Source organism: Benincasa hispida, chromosome 12, assembly GCF_009727055.1.
Source record: "Benincasa hispida cultivar B227 chromosome 12, ASM972705v1, whole genome shotgun sequence".
Lineage (NCBI taxonomy): Eukaryota > Viridiplantae > Streptophyta > Magnoliopsida > Cucurbitales > Cucurbitaceae > Benincasa > Benincasa hispida.
In genome coordinates this window covers 80,823,012-80,847,715 of record NC_052360.1, presented here as the reverse complement: position 1 = coordinate 80,847,715, position 24,704 = coordinate 80,823,012, and the positions used below count along the sequence as shown (strand labels likewise).

Sequence of the window (24,704 nt, the reverse complement as noted above, 5' to 3'; positions counted from 1 at the left end):
ATAAAAAAAAATGAGATTTGAAAAAATAAAAAAGGAATAGGAAAGAAGGTTATGAAGCAATGGAACTGGAAAGTAGTTGTTTGGTCAATTCAGAATATACAATAAGAATTAAGAATAAAGAAAAAAGAAAAAAAAAGGAAGTTATGAAAAAAAAACTTATTTATTTATATTTATATTTATTTATTTGAGTAGAACAAAACATTTGCTTAAGAGGTCAAACCCCAACCTGAAATTGCACGTTTTCCACTGACCTCTGCCTTCCCTTTCATCACTCTTTTCTAGAGAATAAAATTTTAAACATTCATGATCCAACCCCCCCTCTCTCTCTCTCAACTATCTAAATAAACCAACCAATGTTAAATCACAACTCAACTTTATTAGCTTTTATATTTTTTCCATTTTTATTTCTAAATTCTAAAAGAAAAAAAATAAAAAATTTGTAGCATAATTATAGTTAAACTCGCATAAACTTATTCTATCTATTAACTAAATATAAAACATTCAGCTCATTTTTACCTAAAAATACATATGACAAAAATAGTCAGGATAGTTCAATTTCAAATATTAAGGTCCCTTTAAGTAATTATTTTGTTTTTAAATTATGTCTATGAAGATTACTTTCATCTCCGAATTTTTAAAAAATCAAGTCAAATTTTGAGAACTAAAAAAAGTTGGTTTAGAATTTGACTAAGAATTCAATTATAAGAAATATAGATGAAATAGATTTAGTTTTAAAAAATAAAAACAAAAAAATCAAACACATGGCCTAAATTTTCAAATATGTAAAAGTTGTGACTTGAAGAATGTTTTGAGGTTTTTTTGGGTGAAAGAAAAATTATAAAAAAAAAAGAAAAAGAAAATACATTTAGTTAAAAAAAAAATAAAACTGATGTAATAAAAAGAAAAGGAATAAAAATTTGGTGGACATAGATTGCAATAGAAGGCTATGTTCCCCAAGATAATCTCTCGATAATAACTATAGGAGGATCTTTGAGATTTGAAAATTTGCACCAAATAAATAAATAAGTAAAACTAAAATTATTTCGGTACCGCTGGCTCATGCGGAAAGAAGCCATATTTAGTCATGTGGATTCATTGAATACTTGGTTTAAGGAATTGCAAGTATACGATCGCGCGTGTAATACACTTCCTCCCTTAATTGCTTCCCATGTATGGCATACCCTTCAATCTTATTAAGCCCATTCCACTGTTACCGTCTGAGAATGACCACGTTCCTGTCAGCCACTATAATTTAATAACCAAAATCAATATAATTTTGGTTATTAAATTTTCTGGCTTATTCCATTTTCTTTTATTCTATTTTTATTATTAATCTTTCAATAGCCCTATTTTCCTTTTTAAATTCCTTAAAAATATTTATTTCAATCTTTCTCTTTATTTTTAGTTCTAACAAATGAATATTTTGATTCTAGGTATGCATTAATATAGGCATGTATCGAAGTTCGGTTAAACTTAACAAATAATTTTTAAAACTTTACACTTAAAATAGATGTTTTGAAAGTTCAATTTTAAAATAGTATATTATAATTCACAATTTTTTACCCTCATTTTTTAAAATCTTTTTGAAGAACTATATAAATTTATAGTCAAAATACCAAAATTTTAAATACGTTACTAAAAACATTTTTTTTTTTTAAATTTTGAAAATAACCTCAAAAGTAGATAAAAGAGGAAAAAAAAAGTGGTTTATAAACTTAGTTTAAAAAATCAAATAGTTATTAAAAATAAGAACAAAATAGTTGTAGAAGCTTAGAGTGTCATATGTGAGTAGAAGAACAAATAGATGGTGTTTTAGGGAAAACAACATTTAGTCCATTCAACGCAATCACATGGACTAGATTGAAAATTTTGGAATCAAGAGGACCTAATAGAAATCTGAAGGGTAATTTAAGCTCTTTTTTCTTATTTTTTAAAAAATATTATTTATTAAGTTCAATTTTTTTTTTTTTTTTTTAAAAAAAACAAATATTTACATTCAAGAGAGAGAGAGAGGAGTTCTCCTTCTCCTTCTCCTTCTCCTTCAACTCTATTTCTGTCTGAGTTCAGTCTTTCCTCTCTCCCTCCTCCCCATCATAATGAATCTTTCACTCCACTAAACTACCCTTTATTCCTTCACTATTTACCAATCATGCCATCTCTCTCCGCTGCCCCACCGCCGCTCATCGTCGACCACCGTCACCACCATCACCACCGCCCGAGTCGTCTTTTCATCATCTTAGCCATATCCTTAACAGCATCGCTCATCATTCTCCTCTTAACCATTTTCCTTCTCTACCGGAAACTCTCCCGCAATCGAACCGCTCCTTCAGAAACCCACCAAGAAAATCCCCAAAAACTCCCTCGCCGATTCTCCTACTCCCTCCTCCGCCGCGCCACGGCGGCGTTTTCCCCCTCCAACCGCCTCGGCCACGGCGGCTTTGGCTCCGTCTACAAGGCCGTTCTCCCCTCAGGCCTCTCCGTCGCTGTCAAAATCATGGACTCCCCTGGTTCTCTTCAGGGCGAGCGCGAGTTTCATAATGAGCTCTCGATCGCCTCTGTTCTTAATGACCCTAACATTGTCTCCCTCCTCGGCCACTCCTCCGACCGGCGTCGGAGAAGACTGATTTTGGTTTACGAGCTTATGCCCAATCGGAGCCTACAGGATGCCCTGTTCGACAGAAAATGCCCCGAGCTTATGCCATGGCGTAAGAGGTTTGAAATTTCTCTCCGTATTGCTTCTGCTTTGCAGTATCTTCACCATTTTTGTAACCCCCCTGTGATTCATGGCGATATTAAACCTAGTAACATTCTGCTTGACGCCGATTTCGAGGCCAAAATTGGGGATTTCGGCCTTGCAAGGCTGAAATCCGAGGAGGAAGATGGCTGTGGCGGTGGCGATGATGGCGGTAGAGTTAGAGAGGTTATCGGAGATAATGGATCGATTTTGGAGGAAACCGAGAGTGTTTTGACTTTTGGGTTTGAGGAGAATGTTGCTATAGATCGTTTGCCTGATAGCTGTGTTATTACTGTCCTTGATTCACCGGAGACGGTGGCGACACCGGCTACAGATAAAGTGAGTTTATCAGAGGGGAATTTTGATAGGATTAGTGTTGAGAGTGGGAAAGAGAGGAAGAAGGGTGGGTCTGGTAGGGATTGGTGGTGGAAACAGGAAACTGCCGTTGATGGTTCAGAATCTGGGAGAGTTAAGGATTATGTGATGGAATGGATTGGGAATGAGATAAAAAAAGACAGACCCAAGAGTGAATGGGTTGAATCTGAAAGCTCCATTGCTTCTTCAAGTGGGAAATTGGAGCAGAAGAAGCAGAAGAGGAGATTGGAATGGTGGGCTTCTTTAGATGAAGGGAGAATGAGGAAGAAAGAGAAGAACAGGAAGAAGCCAAGGGAATGGTGGAAGGAGGAGTTTTGCGAGGAACTCGCAAGGAAGAAGAAGAAGAAAGAGCTTAGCTCAAGTAGTTGCAGAGAGCTATGTTGGCATAGAGATGAAGATTCAACCAAAGAGAGGAAGAAGAAGGTGAATAAGAACAGTAAAGGTAGCATTGATTGGTGGTTGGATGGATTAAGTGGTGATCTTAGAAATGGTAAAAGAAACAGCATAGATGGAGCAACAAGTGACATCCCAAAGAGTGGTGGAATCAGCAGCACTCCTAGTATGAGAGGAACTGTTTGTTATATCGCCCCCGAGTACGGCGGCGGGGGACAGATATCCGAGAAATGTGATGTTTACAGTTTTGGTGTTTTGTTATTAGTTCTAGTTTCGGGGCGACGACCGTTACAGGTAATGGCATCACCGATATCAGAGTTTGAGAGGGCAAATCTCATCTCGTGGGCTCGACAACTCGCCCGCAATGGCAAACTCTTGGATCTTGTTGATCCATCCATTCATTCCTTGGATAAGGAACAGGCATTGCTTTGTATTACAATTGCATTGCTATGTTTGCAGAGATCACCATCCAAACGCCCTACCATGAAGGAGATAGTGGCAGTTCTTTCAGGTGATGCTGAGCCACCCCATTTACCGTTTGAGTTTTCACCGTCACCTCCGTCCAACTTCCTCTTCAAGTCTCAGAGGAAGGCCGGGCAGTTGGTGAGCCAGAATTAGATGTTGTTATTTGTCATTTTTGATTCAGTGTTGAACTCTATGCAAATGGTGTTGGTAATTTCTTCCTTCCCATGGATATACTGTTGGTCAGAAATGGATTCAAAAGCAATTGGCAGAGGCCATGATCTTGTCAATAGCTCCCCACAAGGTGAAATTTTAGAAAAACCCCAAGTGGGATTAAAGTGAAGAATATGATATCATATGTACCATTACCAAAAAGGCCAAAGCTAAGCTTTTCCTTAATCTACAAACTTCATTACCGCCCTCACCCCTCAAATCATCCCATCACTGACTTCACTTGATATAAAGCTCCTTAAAAGGCCAAATCTTTTACTTTAAAAGTTGACATTTTCCCCCTTTTCTTTCTGTGCTTAACTAGCATGAGTTTCAGTACAACTTTTTGCTGCCAAAAGTGAAAGTGGTGGGGATGGTCATTGGGTAGCCAAATTTGTAGAACTTAACCCTTTTAGTAATGCTGGGGTTGGAGGGTGGGACACCCATATAAAGCGTCTTTTTTTTTTTTAGTTCAACCATTACAAAACAGTGGATCTAATTTAACTATTGAGCTGTAGTTATTATTAATTTTACCGAAGAAATTATTTCGCTATATAATGTGACCGCCATCTTTATTAGCAATGAATGTGAAATGTTGATAGTTTTAGTATATGATCAGTTCAACAGATGCATTACTTCACATGCATAACTACCCTTGTAAATGTGCCACCAGTTTTATTAATTGTTTTGTAGCTGTTGAATTCAAACCCTATAATATTCATTAGTCTCTATTATTTACTGCACAAATTTAACCTTATTTACTTTCTTTCAGTGAATGAAATTGAACTCAATAAAATTAATCACAGACTAAAACCTTTGTTGTTATTTGTTAGAGGCTTTTTTTTTTTAAGAAAAAAAATTAGAGATTGAGTTTTCATTTTATAAAATTAGCTCGTTATTATGTAATGTTTCTTGATCTTATACCAAATCTTATATATTTTTAAATTTTCTCTAAATTCAGTTATTTTTACCAAATATTGTATCAAAATTTGCTGGAGATGTATCGAGAAGACTTCAAACAATCAGTCGGTCGATCTCGTTCGAGATGGATCAAGAAAAACTATTTGAATGAGTTTTCGAAAAGGGTGTTAATTTTGTTAGATGTAAATTTCAATGTGCTATTACTAATCTTAAGAATAAGAAAAAAAAATCTTTAAGATTTACTAATTTTAATAAAATGTTTTTTTTACACAAAAGTTAGTTGGATCACATACAAAAACATCCTTCGCTAACATTTTCAAAACTCATAAATTGTAAAGATAAAGAATCACATATAATGTCAGTTTTTAAAGCGATATTAAACATTTCTAATATATTTTTAAGTTCATAAGGTAAAGGTTTTTACACTTGTTTAAATTTAAAGTGTCATTAGATGAATTCAAAGTTTATGGCAAAATTGAGCACAATTTGTTAAGTTTAGGGATAATTTTTTAATTTTTTTTTTTAATTTTGTTTTTTTTTTTTAAAAAAGATAATTTTTAAGAAAGTTATTTTAAATGGCAAAATCGTTGAAAATATTTATAAATAATATTAAAATACCACAATCTATCTACAATAGACTAGACAGAGAGTCGATCCATCTTGGTTTATTGTACATAAATTTTGATATTTTATTATTTTGATTCGTTTTTCTATATTTACAAACAACTCTAATTTTTACCCTAAACATTGTTAGTTGTATTAATTTTCATCTTAAAATTTTCTTTCGGATCAAATTGAACCCAATTGTAGGTAACATTGCAATTATTATTCTCGACACAGTTTTATAAGTAACCCCATCATTTTAACAAGAATCAATGTTTGAACTTTTTAAAAATTCACTAATTTCAACGAAAATCAACCATCACACAAACTAAGCTTGATTGGGGATAGAATTATTAACAATTAAATAACTCTATTAAAACTTGCATTTTCTTTTCTTTTCTTATAAAAGAATTAGCTTTTATGCCATTTTGCTTCAAAGTCCTCTCAATTTGTATTTTTTTAGGCATCTTAATTTTATATTATCAAAATTATTTGAAATTTAATATTTTAACACTTCAATAAAAGTTGATGGATCACGTCCATTCAAATTTTCTTTTGTCTTCTCCCTCACCCTTAAGATGTAGGATAAGTTCATGGGTAAATTTCAGAAAATGAGACTCATTTTGACTATAACATGTATAGTTAAAGTGGATAAAACATCTCATATGACTTAACCATCACCTCCACCTAATCACAATGGTCAATGGTTGACTAAATAAAATATAAAGATTGATACATTTCCCCCCCCCAAAATTTAAAGGGTAAATATTTAATTATTTATAGGGTAGGGTGTAGCACAAATGTAGGTGGTACGGTTGCGGTGAAGGTGGTGAATAAATAAATACCTTTAATTCTTGTTCGTTATTATTTTAAAAAACCTGAGTCATCTTTCCTTCAGCCTCAATAAATGCCCCACATTTCATATCTTTTGACAATAACAATATTTCTATACATTTCTTCATTAATTCGCCTCACATTTATTTTTTTAAAAAGTATTGTAATTAAAATGTGGAGTGAGAGAATCGAACATCAAATCTCGAGATCAATAATATAAATACTATGTTAGTTGAACTACGTTCTTGTTGGTAATTTGCCTCACATTTACATTTTCTATATATATACACATTAAACTGACTCCCTCAAACAACAAAGGGTTAAAAAATTGAGTTAGGTCATTTCAACTTTCAATGAAGAAGATGTATATGTTTGAATAATATTAACTTTTTTTTAGTTGAAATTATTTTGAAAAAAATTCATATATATTTGAAAGATTTCAATAAATGATATATCAATCATTTTTTTAAAAGTTTATTTTGTTCTTTTCTTTTTTGATGTATTACTAGAGGATTCTTCTTAACATAAAACCTTGGGAATTTGCTAAAACCCAAAAATAACAAAGTCATCCTAAGCATGTGCTTAAAAAATCAAGTTTATGTTTAAGATTGGTTTTTGAGATTTTTTTTTTGAAAAAAATTCTTGTACTAGAGTATTTGATGTTGGATTACAAGAATATACAACAGAAGAAAACAAGTTCATTAAGCATTCTAATTCCTTAATTTTGACATCAAAATAAGCATGTTCATAGAGTATTAAGAAGGTTTCAACACATACCTTTGAAGATCCTCTTCAAACACAAATTTGAGCTGCAACCTTCTCCAATTGAAGTCGTGGACCACTGGGAGATCTTCTCACTATTCCCAACCTTGAATTTGAATGGTGGAACTCATAATTGGGCTGAATTTGTGAAGGAATTGAAGAGTTTTATCATTCCCTTTTATGCAGACACTCAAGAGACCAGCTGATGCCACTTCAAAATGCATGGAAACAACGGGCAAGGTGTGTTAATTTAGGAGAAACACCTCCTTACTTCACCAAAATATGAAAAAAATCCACTACTAAGTTCAAAAATTCAATTTCCATTTTCAATATTTAATTTTAATTAATTCAAAATTAATTAAAATCAAAGCTAAAATTTCAATTTTTGAAATTGAAATAAAAATAAAAATTTATTTTGATTTTTAATTAATTAAACAAATTTCTGCCAACTCAACAAGGCTACCTTTTTGGGGATTCGTCTGATTGGGGAGCTGGAAACTCGGCTACACAAGACGAAATTCACTCCTTCCCAAAGCAGGGGTAAGTAGATAAATTGCTCCCTTAAGGGCTGATTTCAGGTCTTGAACATAGTGGCCACATCCTCTCTTTGAAAGAAGGGACTCAGTCATAGTAGAACTATGACTTATTGTTCATTAGAGGAATCCATGGTACTTAAGGAGTTAAATGTAACTATAGGGGCAAAATGGTAAATTGGTCCAACTGTACTTACGAGTGATTTGTGAAGGGTTATCGCATTGATGATTGGTTATATAGACACAGAAATATATCTGTAGTGCGAAGAGTGCAGCTACCGGTTTTTAATGAAGTGCCCGACAGTTAATGAATGGTGAATCTCGTAACTAAAGAGTTTAGTCAGTTATTCACGTACTGTTGGAGCTTCAAGCTACAGGTCTATAAGGTCCCCTTAATAACTCAATGGGTTCAAGTTGAGAATCAGATTTTGGGTTGATTTGAAGTGTTCAAATTAATAAGAGGAAATTCAATTATATGTGATATAATTGATATAATGTATTAGATACATTAATTGGAGGAATTAATATAAATATGATTTATATTAAATACCATAAAATAGAAAAAGAACTATGGTTTATATGTTTCATACGATGAAATATTAAAACTATAGGCTATAAGTATAATATGATAAGTTGGTTATCATATTTATTTATAATATATTAATTATATGATAATTAATTCTTTTTCTCTAAAAACCATTTTGAGTGGGAGGTTATTAGAAGTTTTATGGTAACCTTGAGATAAAAGGAAAATTGTTTTCCAAATTTAGAAGTTGATTCATTCAAAAAATTCTCACGGAAAAAGGCTATTAAGTAAAAAGAGTTTTTACTAAGCGATAGCCGTTGAGAGCATACACGATTGTTAAGAGTTGACTATATGATAGTTACTTGTTGATCGTTGCTACATGATCGAGTAGAAAAGTCTATACGATAGGATTTTGTTTTCTAAACGGTCGAGTATATCGTCTATACGATAGACAATCTTCTTATCTCCCACTTACTTGATCGTCTACTCGATCGTATATCTCCTATCTTCCTCAAGCCAAGATCATACAGAGCCTACAACTCATGGATTCTCACACCGAGAATACCAAGGTAACACTTGTGGTGGTGTTCTAATTCAGTTCGTGGATCAAGTTGGACTCGATTGGGTTTGAGGAGCATTCAGATGTTCATGGAGGCCGTGTTCTGTTCATTGCATTCGAGTGTTGCTTTGGACGTATTGGAGACTGATCGAGGGATACTTGAAGAAGAGTTCTTTAAAGGTACGCATACTCTATCCCTTGTATTTTCTCGTAGCATGTTGTAATTTCTATTTATGCATAATCTATTAGTTTTCGATTAGGCTATAATTGTTGTGTTCATCCTGAATGGAATTTGGAACGATCCACTTCCGCTGCTCATGAAGATCTATATTTAAGATTTCCTTTAACGCGATCGTGTAGCTAAAGGCTATGCGATGAGCATGATAGTCTACACGATCGTGTAGCGAGCATTGAGTATCGTATACTATGCGATCGTGTAGCTACTGACTATGCGATGAGCATGATAGTCTACACAATCGTTTAGTACGTAAGCTTTGCGTTGAGTATACTACACGATCATCTACCATCGAGCGCTTATGCAATCATGCAGCCAACACAACACGATTGTGTAGCAAACTCTACACGATCGCATAGCATTAGCTATGTGATCATTTATCAGATGCTACACGATCATGTAGAAAACTCTACCCGATCGCATAACAAAATCTAAATGATCGTTTAGCTCTAGCTACACGATGCGACCAACATCGCTTCGTCTTCTCCATCGAAATGCATTGCAACCTTTATTCTGAAGCTTCACGAGCGACTCAAAACTAAATGAATACAGACTCGATGCAAGTTTATTGCCCAAAAACACAGGCGCCCTTACAAATTAACTTTGTAAAAGTAAACAGAAAGCCATAGACCAATATTACTATCTCGAAACATCCATCAACAACCATCCACAAAGATTTATCACATAAATGCATTGGAGAAATTAAAACCCACCATTATTGTAAACGATTTCAATGCAGAAAATGGAATTTGGTATCAGAACTACAACTGGCTCTGATACCAATTGAAGGAACTCATTTTACAGAGATCCTTGAGCAGAAGTGGATCCTCCAAATTCCATTTTTATTGAAAACAAAATTTAATTAGAATTCTATACATAACTTTGAATTTCCTCGAGCCGTACAAGGAGAAAACTTCTTATACGATTACAGTAAATATACAAGATATGCATTCATAAACAAATTACAGAATGCTTTTATAAAGAAATAGAGTTTAAAAGATACTACCTTTAAAGAACTTTTCTTTTTGCAAATCCCCCGAATGGTCACGAACTCGAACACATCAACCCTTGAAAACTTTCTTAAAAAACTTCACGAACCAAAGCAGAAACTACCACAAGAAGCCTTCGGTATACTCAGGGTGAGAGTCCATGAGTGGTGGGCTCTAACTATTTTGGTTTTGAGGGTTTATTTGAGTTTGGAGGAGGAAGAAGATTGAAAACACAGAACGTTTCTGTTCTTTAATCGTACAGTAAGAATGCCAGTTGTGTAGTGTTGTCTCTGGCGGAAGAAAAGAAAAAATATTTTCTTTTATCCCATTTGCCACAAAAAACCAATTAACCACTCACTAAGGTGGTTGGAGAGAAAAAAGGAATTATTATTTAAAATAATAAAAATAATATAAAAAAATATGATAACTAACTTAACATATCTTATTTATATTAAACTATATGTTATATCAAATATAACACATAACCTATAATTTTAATATTATATCATATACAATATAAACTATAGTTCATTTTCTCTATTTTATGGCATTGAATATAAATCCTATTTATATTAAATTTAACAACTATGAATCACATTCATAGCAAAATATATTTGAATTTATTCAAATATTTGTTCCCTCCAAATGAACTATAATGTAGCAAATACATTATAACAATTATATCATATATAATTACTTTCCTTCTTATTAATTTGAACAATTCAAATTAACCCAAAAACTGATTCTCAACTAAATTCTTTTGAGCTACCAAGGGGACCTTATGGATCTGTAGCTTGAAGCTTCAACGGTACGTGAATAATTAATTAACTTTTTAATTACATTATCCACCATCCGTTAACTGTCGGGCACTCCACAAAAGATCGACAGCTGTACTCTTTGCATTAAGATATATTCTTGTGTTCATTGGATATAACCAATCAACAGTACGATGACCCTTCACAAATTGCTCGTGAGTACAGCTAGGCCAAATTATTGTTTTGCCCCTGTAGTTACCTCTGACTTCTTAAGTACCATTGAGCCCTTTAATAAATAATAGATCATAGTCCCACTATGACTAAACCCCTCTAGGGCCTGGATAGGGTGTGTCACCATATTGTTCAAGACCCGGAATCAGCCCTTAAGGGAGTAATTTATCTACTTATCCCTGCTTGGGAAAAGGAGTAAATTCCATCTTGTGTAACTATTTTCCCAGCTCCCCAATCATACGAATCCCCAAAATGGTAGGCTTATTGAGTCGGTGTTCTGGCCACTCTCACACAAATAAATCAAAGGGTCGCCTTTATAGACAGGAGTTCACAACTCATTCAGGATTAAGGTCATGTTACCTATGATCATCCTGGTGAAATGAAAATGTCTATTATGAACAGTGTTATATAATGAGACTAAACATTTCATGGTCCGGTATTATACAAACTTCTTTGTATAGAATATCCCCACTCGCATGTTTAATACATGAATGGTCAGGATTAGATCATTTGTAGCACTTTATAACAATTGTAACACCTATAAAGCAAGCCATACTTATAGTGTCACCAGGATAAGGTACCCAACCTTATCTATATACCCATTTAGGTTATCACTTAAACATGATCCACTTGTATGTCTCCACCTATATGTTTAAGTTACAACGATAACCTTGGATGTTAGTTTATTGGTTTGTGGTTAATGCAACTAAAATATCACATATTTAATAGACAAAGTGAATAAAAATATCATATATTATTAATCACATAAGAGTTTGTTCATACAAAGTTTACAAACTATAGGACCCTACGAGATTTAGGGCATTAACCCCAACAAATGGCAAACGAATAACTATAGGAATAAGAGTTATTATGGTTATAGTATTTGGTCAAGATTATCTTGCTTCAGTGAAGGAGTTTTTGATTTCCCCTCAGTAACATCTATTCAAACTCACTAAAGTATCGTTGCAAATAAATAAAGAAATATGAGTACTTTATTACTTTTGCTAAAATTGGATAAAATTTGTTTATTTTTTGAATTCGATTATACGACTTTTTGCTTATGATAAATTCAATGGAGAGGGTTACTCTAATTGGAAATCGAACTTAAACACAATATTAGTGGTTGAGGATTCGAGGTTTGTTTTAATGGAGGAATGTCCTCCTCTTCCCAGTTTAAACGCTAACTGAAATGTTTAACAAGCTTATGATAGATGGGTACGGGCTAATGAGAAGGCGAGAGCCTACATCTTGGCAAGCATATTTGATGTGCTCAATAAGAAACATGAAGCCATGCCCATTGCCCGTGAAATCATGGCATCGTTGTAAGAGATGTTGGAGCAACCATCATCTTCAGTATGATATGAGGCTATAAAATATGTTTATAACTCTCACAAGAAAGATGGGACCAATGTTATGGAGCATGTCCTGGACATGATGGTCCATTTCAACATTGCAAAAGCTCATAGCACTATCATAGATGAGACTAGTCAAGTTAGTATGACCTTGGAGTCTCTTTCGAAGAGCTTCTTGACCTTCCGAACTAATGTTGTAATGAATAAGATTATTTACAACCTGACTACTCTATTGAACAAACTCTAGACTTACCAATCGATGATGAAATTAAAAGAAAGTGAAACAAACGTTGTTTCACAAATTTTTTTTTTGAAGGGATCATCTTCAGGAATAAATCCTTCAAACAAAAAGAAGTTTGCCTCTTCCTCTTCTAAAGATAAAAGTATCCAAATGAAGAAAAAAGGAAAAGGGAAGAAGAAAACTGCTGCTAAGAAAATTAAGGCTCCCAAAGGAAAATGTTTTCATTGTGGAGAAGATGGGCATTGGAAACGCAACTGCCCAAAATATCTTCCTAAAAAGAGAGTAGAAAAGTCAAATCAAGGTCAAATCAGATTTACTTGTAATTGAAACATGCTTAGTGAAAAATTCTCACTTAACCTGAATATTAGATTCAGGCGCTGCTAACCATGTTTACACTTTTCTACAGGAAACTAGTTCTTGGAATCAACTCTTTCAAAGTAGGAACATGAGAAGTCATTTTAGCTGAAGCAGTGGAAGATATCAAGTTGTATTTTGAAGAGTCTTTCATTTTTTTAAAAAAATTTGTATTATGTACCCAAAATGAAAAGAAACTTGATCTCCATATTTGGTAGGTTAGAACCACCTCAATAGTTGAGGGAACCTCGATGTAGTGGGAGGGTTGCGAACCCACCTGTTTGTTATATAGGTTTCACTGAAATCCGGGCTATGGTACCCGATGACGAGGTTGAGGACCCGATGTCTTATCAGAAGACAATGAAGGATGTTAACCGGGATGAATGGGTCAAAGCACTGGATCTCGAGATGGAGTCTATGTACTTCAACTCAGTATGGGATCTTGTAGATCAACCTGATGGGGTCAAACCTATAGGTTGTAAATGGATCTACGAGAAGAAACAGGGTACCGATGGGAAAGTGCAAACCTTCAAGGCTAGACTTGTGGCAAAGGGTTATACCCAGGTGGAGGGAGCTGACTATGAGAAGAATTTCTCGCCCGTTGCCATGTTAAAGTCTATCCGCATCCTCCTGTCCATTGCCTCATATTATGACTATGAGATATGGAAAATGGACGTCAAGACTGCCTTTCTGAATGGTAATCTTGAGGAGACCATTTCTATGGTGCAAACTGAGGGATTCATAGCCCAAGGTCAAGAGCAAAAGGTTTGCAAACTGAATCGGTCCATTTATGGGCTGAAACAGGCATCTCAATCTTGGAATATTCGGTTTGATACTGCGATAAAATCGTATGGCTTTGACCAAAACGTTGATGAGCCTTGTGTCTACAAGAAAATCATCAACAGTTCAGTAGTTTTCCTAGTGTTGTATGTAGACGATATCCTACTCATTGGGAATGATGTAGGTTTACTGACATTAGTTAAGAACTGGTTAGCGACCTAATTTCAAATGAAAGATTTGAGAGAGGCTCAGTTTGTTCTTAGTATTCAAATCTCAGGCATTGTACATTGACAAGATGTTTCTCAAGTACTCGATGCAGAACTCTGGAAGTTGTTCCAGACATGTCTAGGCCCATCACCCTTTATTGTGATAATAGTGATGCTGTGGCAAACTCCAGGGAGCCTAGGAGTCACAAGCGCGACAAACATATAGAGCGGAAGTATCATCTCATCTGCGAGATAGTGCATCGAGGGGATGTGATAGTCACGAAGGTCGCTTTAGAGCACAACGTTGCTGACCCGTTTATGAAGGCTCTCATGACTACAGTTTTTGAGGGTCACCTTCAGAGCAAGGGTCTACAGGACCGCCCATGGCTGGACTAGGGTAAGTGGGAGATTTTTGTATTGGGCCTTAGTGCCATAGTTTATTGTTTTGTACTTCTTGTTATCTTGTACACCCACTCGCTTTAGGAAAAGTGGGAAATTGTTAGGGTTGATGCCTTAAACTCTCGTAGGGTCCTGTAGTTTGTAAACACCTGTATGAACAAACGCTTGTGATGTAATAATATGAAATATTTTCTTCACTACTATCCATGAACTATGAGATATTTTATCTGCATTTACCACAAACCAATAAACTAATATCCCTGGTTGTCGTTGTAACTTAAGCATGTATGTGGAGACATACAAGTGGATCATGCCTTAAGTGATAACCTAAATGGTCTGTAGTATATAGATATAGGAGGGAAACCTTATGCTGGTGACACTACAAATGTGACCCACTTTGTAGATAGTTACTAAGTGTTGTGACGTGCTACAGATAGTCTGGTCCTGATCATTCATATGAAGACATGCGAGCGGGGGTGTCCTATACAAAGGATTTTGTATAAGACCGGACCATGAAGTGTTTAGTCTCGTTATATAACGCCGTTTTATGACAGAAACTTTCATTCCTCTAGAATGATAATAGGTAACATGACCTTAATCCTGAGTGAGTTAGAATTCCTACCTATGAGGGCGGTCCTTTGATTTTCATTGGTGCGAGTGCCAGATTGTCGACTCAAACCTACCACTTTGGAATTCGTTGATTGAGGATCTGGAAATCAGCTACACAAGATGGAATTCACTTATTTCCCGAGGTAGGGGTAAGTAGATAGATTGCTCCCTTAAGGGCTGATTCTGGGGCTTGAACGATGTGGCACTACACACATTCTTAAGGCCTGAGAGGTGTCCACTCATAGTAGGACTATGATGTATTATTCATTAGAGGGATATTTGTACTTAAGAAGTTAAAGTAACTACAAGGCAAACAGTAAATTGGCCCAGCTGTACTTACGAGCATCTGTGAAGGGTTATCGTGCTATTGACTGGTTATATCTGATGGACACGGAAATACATCTGTAGTAAGAAGAGTGCAGCTGTCCGTCTTTAGTGGAGTGTTTGACAGTAACGGATGGTGGATCTCGTGACTAAAAGAGTTTAGTCAGCTATTCACGTACAGTTGAAGCTTCAAGCTACAGGTTCATAAGGTCCCCTTGGGCTCAATGGATTCAAGTTGAGAATCATTTTTGGGTCAGTTTGAAGTGTTCAAATTGACATGAGAGTGCTTAATTATTATGATATGATGAAACTGATTCAGTTATATGTGATATAATTGATATGATGTATGAGATACATTAATTGGAGGAATTTGATATGAATATGATTTATATCAAGTAAAGGAGAAAAGGACTATGGTTAAAATGTTACATTTGATGTGATATTAAAACTATAGGTTATAAATATAATATGATTAGTTAGTTATTATATTGATTTATAATTAAAACAATTATGAGATAATTGTAGGCGGTTTCTCCTTTAACCGTGCGTGAAAGTGGGAGGTTATATTTAGTTTTCATAACCGAAGGATAAAATGGAAGATGATTTCATTTTGTAAAGAATCGCTTCATTAAGTACACTGCTAATCGTTTAGCTCACGAGAGACTACACGACAACCTTCAAGTGTTTGTCTAAACGATCGTGTACATGTGCTTTTCTCTAAACGATTGTGTAAAATTTTACTAAATGATCGCATGGCTAGCGATATTCACTAAACGATCGTATAAACGATCAAACCTATTTTTTCTAAACGATCGTGTACCTGCTGAGATTTATTAAACGATCAAGCACACAAAGTTATATGATAAACAATACTTCTCCCACTTGCTTGGCCGTATAGTGTGATCGTAGTTTCCTCCAACCCTCTACCAAATTCATAATAGAACCCACACCTCCTGGATTCTCACTCCAAGAATACCAAGGTTACTGAGTGGTGGTGTCCAAGAGGTTACTTGTTCGTGGAGAAGACTGTTCGTAACTAGTAGACGATTGGGTTGGCGTGCTAAGCTACAATGAGAGGTTGTTGTTTCAAGTTATTCACGAGAGTGAGAGATATGTGGAAGAAGAGTTCTTCAAAGGTAAGTCTCTCACTTTTTTTGTATTTAATTTATAAAACATGTCGTAATTTTGTTAAAGATGCATAACTAGTTTGTATATTTGTGAATGCTTGTAATTTTGTCACAATGAATTTGGATCGATCGTGCTTCCATTCATGGGTTCTCTTTGGTAATAATTCCTTCATATGATATGTTAGAACACTTCAGTGGGATATTAATAAACATATATGATATGATTATTTCTAGCTCTCACGTCCCTAAGAATTCACAATAAAAAATTCATGTGGCACTTCGTGTCACCCTGGAAGTGACCTCCATATGGAAAGTGTTTACATGAATCGAGATTTTGGTAAATGGGGGAAGTTGTTCACTTTAAAATCAAATATGATGTTTTGATTTTAAAATTGTCACGTTCTCAAGATGTTCACACCAAAAGGTTCAGGCGGCACTTCGTGTCACCCTAAGAGTGACCTCCATACAGAAAGTGTTTGCTGAATTGATCATGGTGAATGAGGAGAAGCTGTTCAATGGAAAATCACATATATGATATATTGATTTCAATTCTCATGTCCCTATATAATTGCCACCGTGAGATCCGTGCAGCACTTCGTGTCACCCTGAGAGTGACCTCCATACGGAAAGTGTTCGTCATAGATCAAGACCAAAGTGAATGGGGGAAGTAGTTCATAGTAAGTGGGTGAAAGATATGTGTTAATATATCCTACAATCTCTTTTGTTGGTTTGAACCATGAAATTCCTATGTTGCGACTGCTTGTCTCTTAGAAATGTTTTAAGTGCGCCGCCAAACTTTCCTACAGCTTGTAACATCTATAACATTACAGATTTCATTTCAAATCGCGTCCCATCAGGGGTTGGATATATGATCCCAGGCGCAAAGTCATATAGAATAAGTGAAACATATTCACGCATTGCTCGCGTGCTATTGTTCGCCATCAAGATGGGATTATTGATAATATTTGCTAATTGTTGAGCCATGTTTTAGTTATTTTGATCGTCAACCTTTTATTTTTGCCTTTGCCTCCACCTTCTATTAGCTATGATTCCTTGACAGATGGTTCTTTCAATCTCAGGGTCATATTTCGGCTTAGAAGTATCTTCTGTGCTTATAAAACATTTACAAGCTCAGGTTCAGCTTGTAATACTCCATTGATTGAGAGTCGTGCAAGAAAGATTCAATCAACCGAATAACTATTAGCCACGTTGCCTAATCCCTGGCAACGGCACCAAAACTTGTTGTCATTTTTCCCTTGTGCCTATTTTCTTTCTTATTTTGAGTCAATGCATTAGGTGATTGAGATTAATATTCCATACAAAGCTCTATTTCCATACAAGTTTTCTTGAGTTAGATCCAAATATAAACCTAGCCCAAGTTTTCTGGCAAGCCCAGGGTCGAACGAAAGGATTAGTTAGTACTAAATGCAAGATGGTTAAATGAACTTTCGCAGTGATGATTCAAGTATAGATATGTGTATTGAGATTATAAACTAAACTAAATCAACATACATGCAAGTGAAAGAGGTTGGAAAGGGAGGATGCATTGACAAAATGTGTAATGCATTGGAATGCAATGTGATGATTCCTCAGTAACAGACAACAAGCTTGTGTGAGATCAATGGAATGAGATGGGGTTGGGAAGACTATTTGGAATGCAATGTGACCAACCTTTGGTCTTCTTCCTCGACGAGAACTGCATCTCCATGCTTCGAAACTTCATCACCAATGACTCAAAAAACTTCAAACACTTTGAATACAAACTCGATTGCTTGTTAATTATGCCAAAAAATGAGGGCCTTTACAAATTAACACTTTGTAAACTCAAAGGAAGGTTTAAACAGAGGCAACCATCCTGTAAACATCCATTAACACATCCACAAACACATTTAACTCTTGAAAGCATTGTATAAAACTTAAAACCCACCACAACTGTAAAAGAAGTTCAATACAACAATGGAATTTGGAATATTAGAATAACTTAGCTTTGATACCAATTGAAGGAAATCTTAAACAGAGATCTCCATGAGCAGCGGAAGTGGATCGTTCCAAATCCCATTCAGAATGAACACAACAATCACAGTCTAATAGAAAATAAATAGATTATGCATAAAAAGAAATTACAGCAAGATAATACTAGGGATAGAGTAAGCGTACATTTGAAGAACTATTCTTCAAATATCCCTCGATCAGTCTCCAATGCGTCCATAAATGCACTCGAACGCAACAAACGGAATGATACCTCCACGAACGTTTGAATGAGCCTCGACACGAGTCGAGTCCAACTTGATTCACAAACGGATTGATACCTCCACGAACGTTTGAATGAGCCTCGACACGAGTCGAGTCCAACTTGATTCACAAACTGAGTTAGAACACCACCACAAGTGTTACCTTGGTATTCTCGGTGTGAGAATTCAGGAGTTGTGGGCTCTGTATGATCTTGGCTTAAGGAAGACAGGAGGTATACAATCGAGTAGACGATCGAGTAAGTGGGAGATATGAACACCGTCTATCGTATTGATGATGTACTTGATCGTTTAGAAAATGAAGTCTACCATATAGATTTTGCTACTCGATCATGTAGCAACGATCAAAAGAGTAACTATTGTATAGTCAACTCTTAACTGATCGTGTAGACTCTGTCAACGCTATCGCTTATTAAAAACTTTTTTTACTTGATAGCCTTTTTCCGTGAGTTTTTTCGAATGAATCAACTTTTAATTTTGGAAAACAATTTTCTTTTTTATCTCACGATTACCATAACACTTTCAATAACCTCCCACTCAAATTAGTTATTAGAGAAAAAGAATTAATTATCATATAATTAATATATTGTAAATAAATATGATAACCAACTTATCATATTATATTTATAACCAATTGTTTTAATATTTCATCATATGAAACATATAAAAACCATAATTCTTTTTCTATTTTATGATACTTAATATAAATCATATTTATATTAATTCTTCCAATTAATGTATCTAATACATCATATCAATTATATCACATATAATTGAATTTCCTCTTGTTAATTTGAACACTTCAAACTAACCCAAAATCTGATTCTCAACTTGAACCCATTGAGCTTCCAAGGGGACCTCATGGACCTGTAGCTTGAAGCTCAAACGGTATGTGAATAATTGACTAAACTCTTTAGTCATGAGATCCACCATCCGTTAACTATTGGTCACTCCACTCAAGACTGACAGCTGCACTCTTCTCACTACAGATATATTTCTTTATCCATATAACCAATCAACAGTGCGATAATCTTTCACAAATCGCTCGTAAATACAATTGGGTCCATTTACTGTTTTGCCCATGTAGTTACATCTAACTCTTTAAGTATCCCTGATTCCTCTAATGTATAATAAGTCATTGTCCTACCATGACTGAGTTCTCTCTTCCAAAGAAAGGGTGTGACCACTATGTTCAAGACCCGGAATCAGCCCTTAAGGGAGCATTTTATCTACTTACCCCTGCTTTGGGGAAGGAGTAAATTCCGTTTTGTGTAACTGAGTTCCTAGCTCCCAATCAGACGAATCCCCAAAAAGGTAGGATTGTTGAGTTGGCAGTTTGGCCACTCTCACCCGTACTAATCAAAGGACCACCCTCATAGGCAGGAGTGTCCAACTCACTCAGGATTAAGGTCATGTCACCTATGGTCATTTTAGTAAAATGTAAGTCTCAATTATCAACGACGTTATATAAAGATACTACATCTCGTGGTCCAGTCTTATACAAACTCTTTGTATAGGAAACCCCCGCTCGCATGTCTCCACATGAATGGTCAGGATCAGACCATTTGTAGCACTTTATAACACTTGTAAACATCTATAAAGTGGGTCGTATCCGTAGTGTCACCAAAATAAGGTATCCTTCCTTTATTCTTATACTACAGACCATTTAGGTTATTACTTAAGGCATGATCCACTTGTATATCTCATATACATGCTTAAGTTTACATACAATAACCACGGATCTTTGTTTATTGGATATGAGTAAATGTAAATAAAATTACTCTTATTTTATTAATAACAATGTGTACAAAGTTTACAAACTACGAGACTCTGAGAGAATTAGGACACCAATCCCAACAATCTTCCACTTATCTTAATGCCTTGGGAGTCTAATGTACAATACATAAAATAGTACAATATATAATAAACTAGGGTATATTCTATACCCCAGTATCATCTCCCACTTGCCCTAGACAAGGTGCCGCATGTCTCATAGACCTAGACTCTCCAGATGACCCTCCAACACTTTAGTCATGAAAGCCTTTGTAAACGAATCGACAATGTTGTGCTTTGATGTGATCTTTGTGACTATCACATCACCGCGATGCACAATCTCCATGATCAAATGATACTTCCGTTCAATATGCTTGCCTCGTCGGTGACTCTGAGATTCTTTAGAATTTGCCACAGCCTCGCTGTTATCACAACAGAGAGCGATCAACATAGACATATTTGGAACAACTTCCAAATTTGTAAGGAACTTCTTAAACCAAACAACCTCTTTAGCAGCTTCACAAGTGGCTACGTATTCGGCTTCCATAGTGGTGTTCGCGATGCATTCTTGCTTAATGCTTTGCCAAACTATAACCCCTTCATTCAGAGTGAACACTGACCCTGATGTCGATTTCTGAGAATCTCTATCAGTCTGAAAGTTAGAGTCTGAGTATCCTATAAGGATCAAATCTTGATCTCCATACACGAACATATAGTCTCTCATTCTCCGAAGATACGTGAGAATCATCTTGACCGACATCCAGTGATCTAATTCTGGATTGGACTAATATTGACTGACAATCCCTACTGCATAAGAAATGTCAGGTCTAGTACATAACATTGCATACATGAGCTTCCAACAGCCAAATCATAGGGAATCCATCTTATTTCCTCAACTTCTTAAGGTGTCTTAGTACACTATTCCTTAGACAAAATAATTTCATGCCTGAAGGGTAATAAACCCCTCTTGGAATTCTGCATCGAGTACCTGATCAACAACTTGTCAATGTATGATGCCTGAGACAAGGTCAACCTCTTGTTCTTACGATCCCGAATAATCTGGATCCCTAGAACATACTACGCCTCTCCCAAATCTTTCATTTGGAATTAGGCAGCTGGCCACTTCTTAATGTCAGTCAGAAAACCTACATCATTCTCAATGAATAGGATATCATCCACATACAACACCAAGAAAGCTACTAAGTTGTTGATAATTTTCTTGTTAACACGAGGCTCATTAATATTTTGATCAAAGCCAAATGATTTGATCGCACTATCAAATCTAATGTTCCATGATCTAGATGCTTGTTTCAGCCCATAAATGGACCTATTAAGCTTGAAAACCTTTTGCTGTTGATCTGGAACAATGAATCCCTCTGGTTGAGCCATGTAGATGGTCTCCTCAAGATTACCATTTAGAAAGGAAGTCTTGACGTCCATTTTTCATATCTCATAATCATTAAATGTGGCTATGGATAGAAGAATCCTGTTAGGCTTCAACACGACAATAGGTGAGAAAGTTTCCTCATAATCCACTCCCTAAATCTGGGTATAACCTTTTGCCACGAATCTAGCCTTAAAGGTTTGCACCTTTCCATCTACGCCTCGTTTTCTCTTGTAGATCCATACACCTTATAGGTTTTACCTCATGAGGATGATCCACAAGTTCCCTGACAGAATTGAAGTAAATAGACTCTATTTCCTGATTTATGGCTTTAATCCACTCATCTTTGTCAACATCCTCTATTGCTTGCTTATAAGATAATGGATCCTCGACTCCATCATCAGACATGATGTTTTGGGCTTCAGTCAAACCCATGTAGCATTCTGGTGGGTTCCAACCCTCCCACTACGTCGAGGCAGTCTCAACTCTTGAGATGGTTGACTAGATGAATCGATATCAACAACTCTTGTTGATCTATCAGTCTATTCAATAACCCTTGTTGAACTCTCAAAGTCTCACTAGAAATCTCATGTAAAATAAGCTTGCGTCGTGGTTTATGATCTCTGATGTTGTATTCTTCCAAGAAGATAGCATTTGTCAACACAAACACCTTATTCTCACTCGGATCATGGAAGTATCTACCCCTTGTTTCCTTGGGGTACCCTATAAAGAGGAAAACTTTCAAACGCAGTTCCAACCTTTTAAGGTTAGCCATGAGCACATGGGCAGGACATCCCCAAATTCTAAAGTGGTGTAAACTACTTTTACGGCCTTTCCACAGCTCAAAAGGTGTTTCAGAAACACTTTTTGAGGGAACGTTGGTCAAAATAAAACATGCAGTCACCATTGCAAATGCCAAAACGAATATGGAAGGTGAGTATAACTCATCATAGACCGAACCATGTCCAACAGTGTCTGTTTATCCTTTTTGATACACCATTTTTCTGAGGTGTACCTAGGGCCGAGAGTTGGGACGTAATTCCATGTTCTATAATATAGTTCTAGAATTCGAGGTCTATATACTCTCCACCACGATTTGACCATAGTGTTTTTATCTTCTTACCTAACAACTTTTCAACTTCAGCCTTATACTCCTTGAACTTTTCAAGAACGTCAGACTAATGTTGCATTAGGTATGGATACCCTTATCTTGAATAATCATCTATGAAATAGATGTAGTATTCATACCTACTTCGAGCTCTAACACTCATCGGGCCACAGAGGTCTGAATGTATAAGCTTTAAGGTTTCCTTGGCTCTATAACCTTTTCCAGTAAAAGGTCGTTTGGTCATCTTGCCTTCAAGGCATGATTCAACAACCAACAATGAGTTTTCTTCTAAACTTTTTAGAAGTCCACATTTCACCAACTTTTTAATCCTATTGAGGTTGATGTACCTAACCTTAGATGCCAAAGATAGGCATTTTCCTTAGGAGAAACCTTTGGTCTTTTTGCAGTTGTTGCCATTTTGAACATTTCAGCATTAAGAAAGGCTTTTATGACTAACGACCTTAGTACATACAAGTTATCTTCCGTTGAACCAAAACCAATCTCCATACCATTCTTGACTTTATTCTAAGAAAAGAAGACAGTATAACCTTGTTCAATCAGACAAGAAATCGAGATTAAGTTCCTTTTGATATGAGAAACTACAGAAACATTATCTAGTAACAGAAAACGTTTCTTGTCCAAAAATAATTTCAACCTGCCTATAGTAACAGCTAAAATAACCTCACCTGTACCGACTCGAAGAGTCAACTCTCCATCTTCCAACGTTTTCCAGGAACTAAATCCTTGGTAGGAAGAACTTACGGGATTAGTAGCACCTGAATCAAGTATCCAGACAGAATCATCATTCTCTACCAAGCACATCTCAAAGACTAATAAGTCACATTTATTGTCTTTAGACTTCTTCCTCTTTTGGAGAGTAGTGAGATCAGTATCTGAACCTAAATAAGCTCCAAGTTCCTTTTCAATTCTCATCGATGAACTTCATCAAAGTCAGCAACAATTGTTTTCTCTTTTAGTGCCTTGACATTAAAAAATAACTGGAGATTATCTTTGGAACTGACACTACTGGTATCTTTGTCATCGATCCCTTTTTGCTCAAAAAGTGAGAACTGATGGTCAAACAATTTTTGCAGCGAGTCTATGATCTCACGTGCAATGACCATGTTCTCAACCCTTTTGGCTAATGCATAAGATATGCTAGCCAAAATGTGAAGTCGAGCTAATGAGTTAGCCTTCATTGACACCTCATATGCATTACAAACATTTCACGGTGCATTAAGGGTCAGGACTTGAGGACACTCCTAAACCATGACAAACTCGAGGTCGTTTACCACGAAATATGTTTTAAGAGACTATTTCCAATGTATGTAATCGATCAAAGTAAAAGAGGCAACTAACAGAAAATCATACATGTTGCTGAAAAAACAAACACATTGATCTACATTAGATTTTAGCAAATACTCTTGAAAAACAAAATCCAAACTGGTTTAGTAAAATCTAAATGAATCTCGTGTGACATCTAGTTTTGCAATAACACTTTAGTGGTTTAGGACAAAAGCCACCGAAGGGTAGTCAATTTATCCCTCATCTGAATTGAGACACGTTCAACCAGTTATAATGACTAGCCATCATTGATTTGATCAAGAAATCATTAACTTGCTTAATAATTTTGCATAAGTGTGACCCTTCATTTTAGATCCTAGATTTTCGACCCA

The 24,704-nt window shown here is 35.7% G+C and overlaps 1 protein-coding gene across 1 annotated transcript; it reads left to right on the top strand.

Moving 5' to 3' along the window:
- The first annotated feature begins 1,991 nt into the window (after positions 1-1,991).
- LOC120068210 (receptor-like serine/threonine-protein kinase At2g45590) lies at positions 1,992-4,363 on the top strand. The gene has a single exon (XM_039019917.1). The coding sequence runs from the start codon at positions 2,150-2,152 to the stop codon at positions 4,118-4,120; it is 1,971 nt and encodes a 656-aa protein (XP_038875845.1). The 5' UTR covers positions 1,992-2,149; the 3' UTR covers positions 4,121-4,363.
- The last annotated feature ends 20,341 nt before the right edge of the window (positions 4,364-24,704 follow it).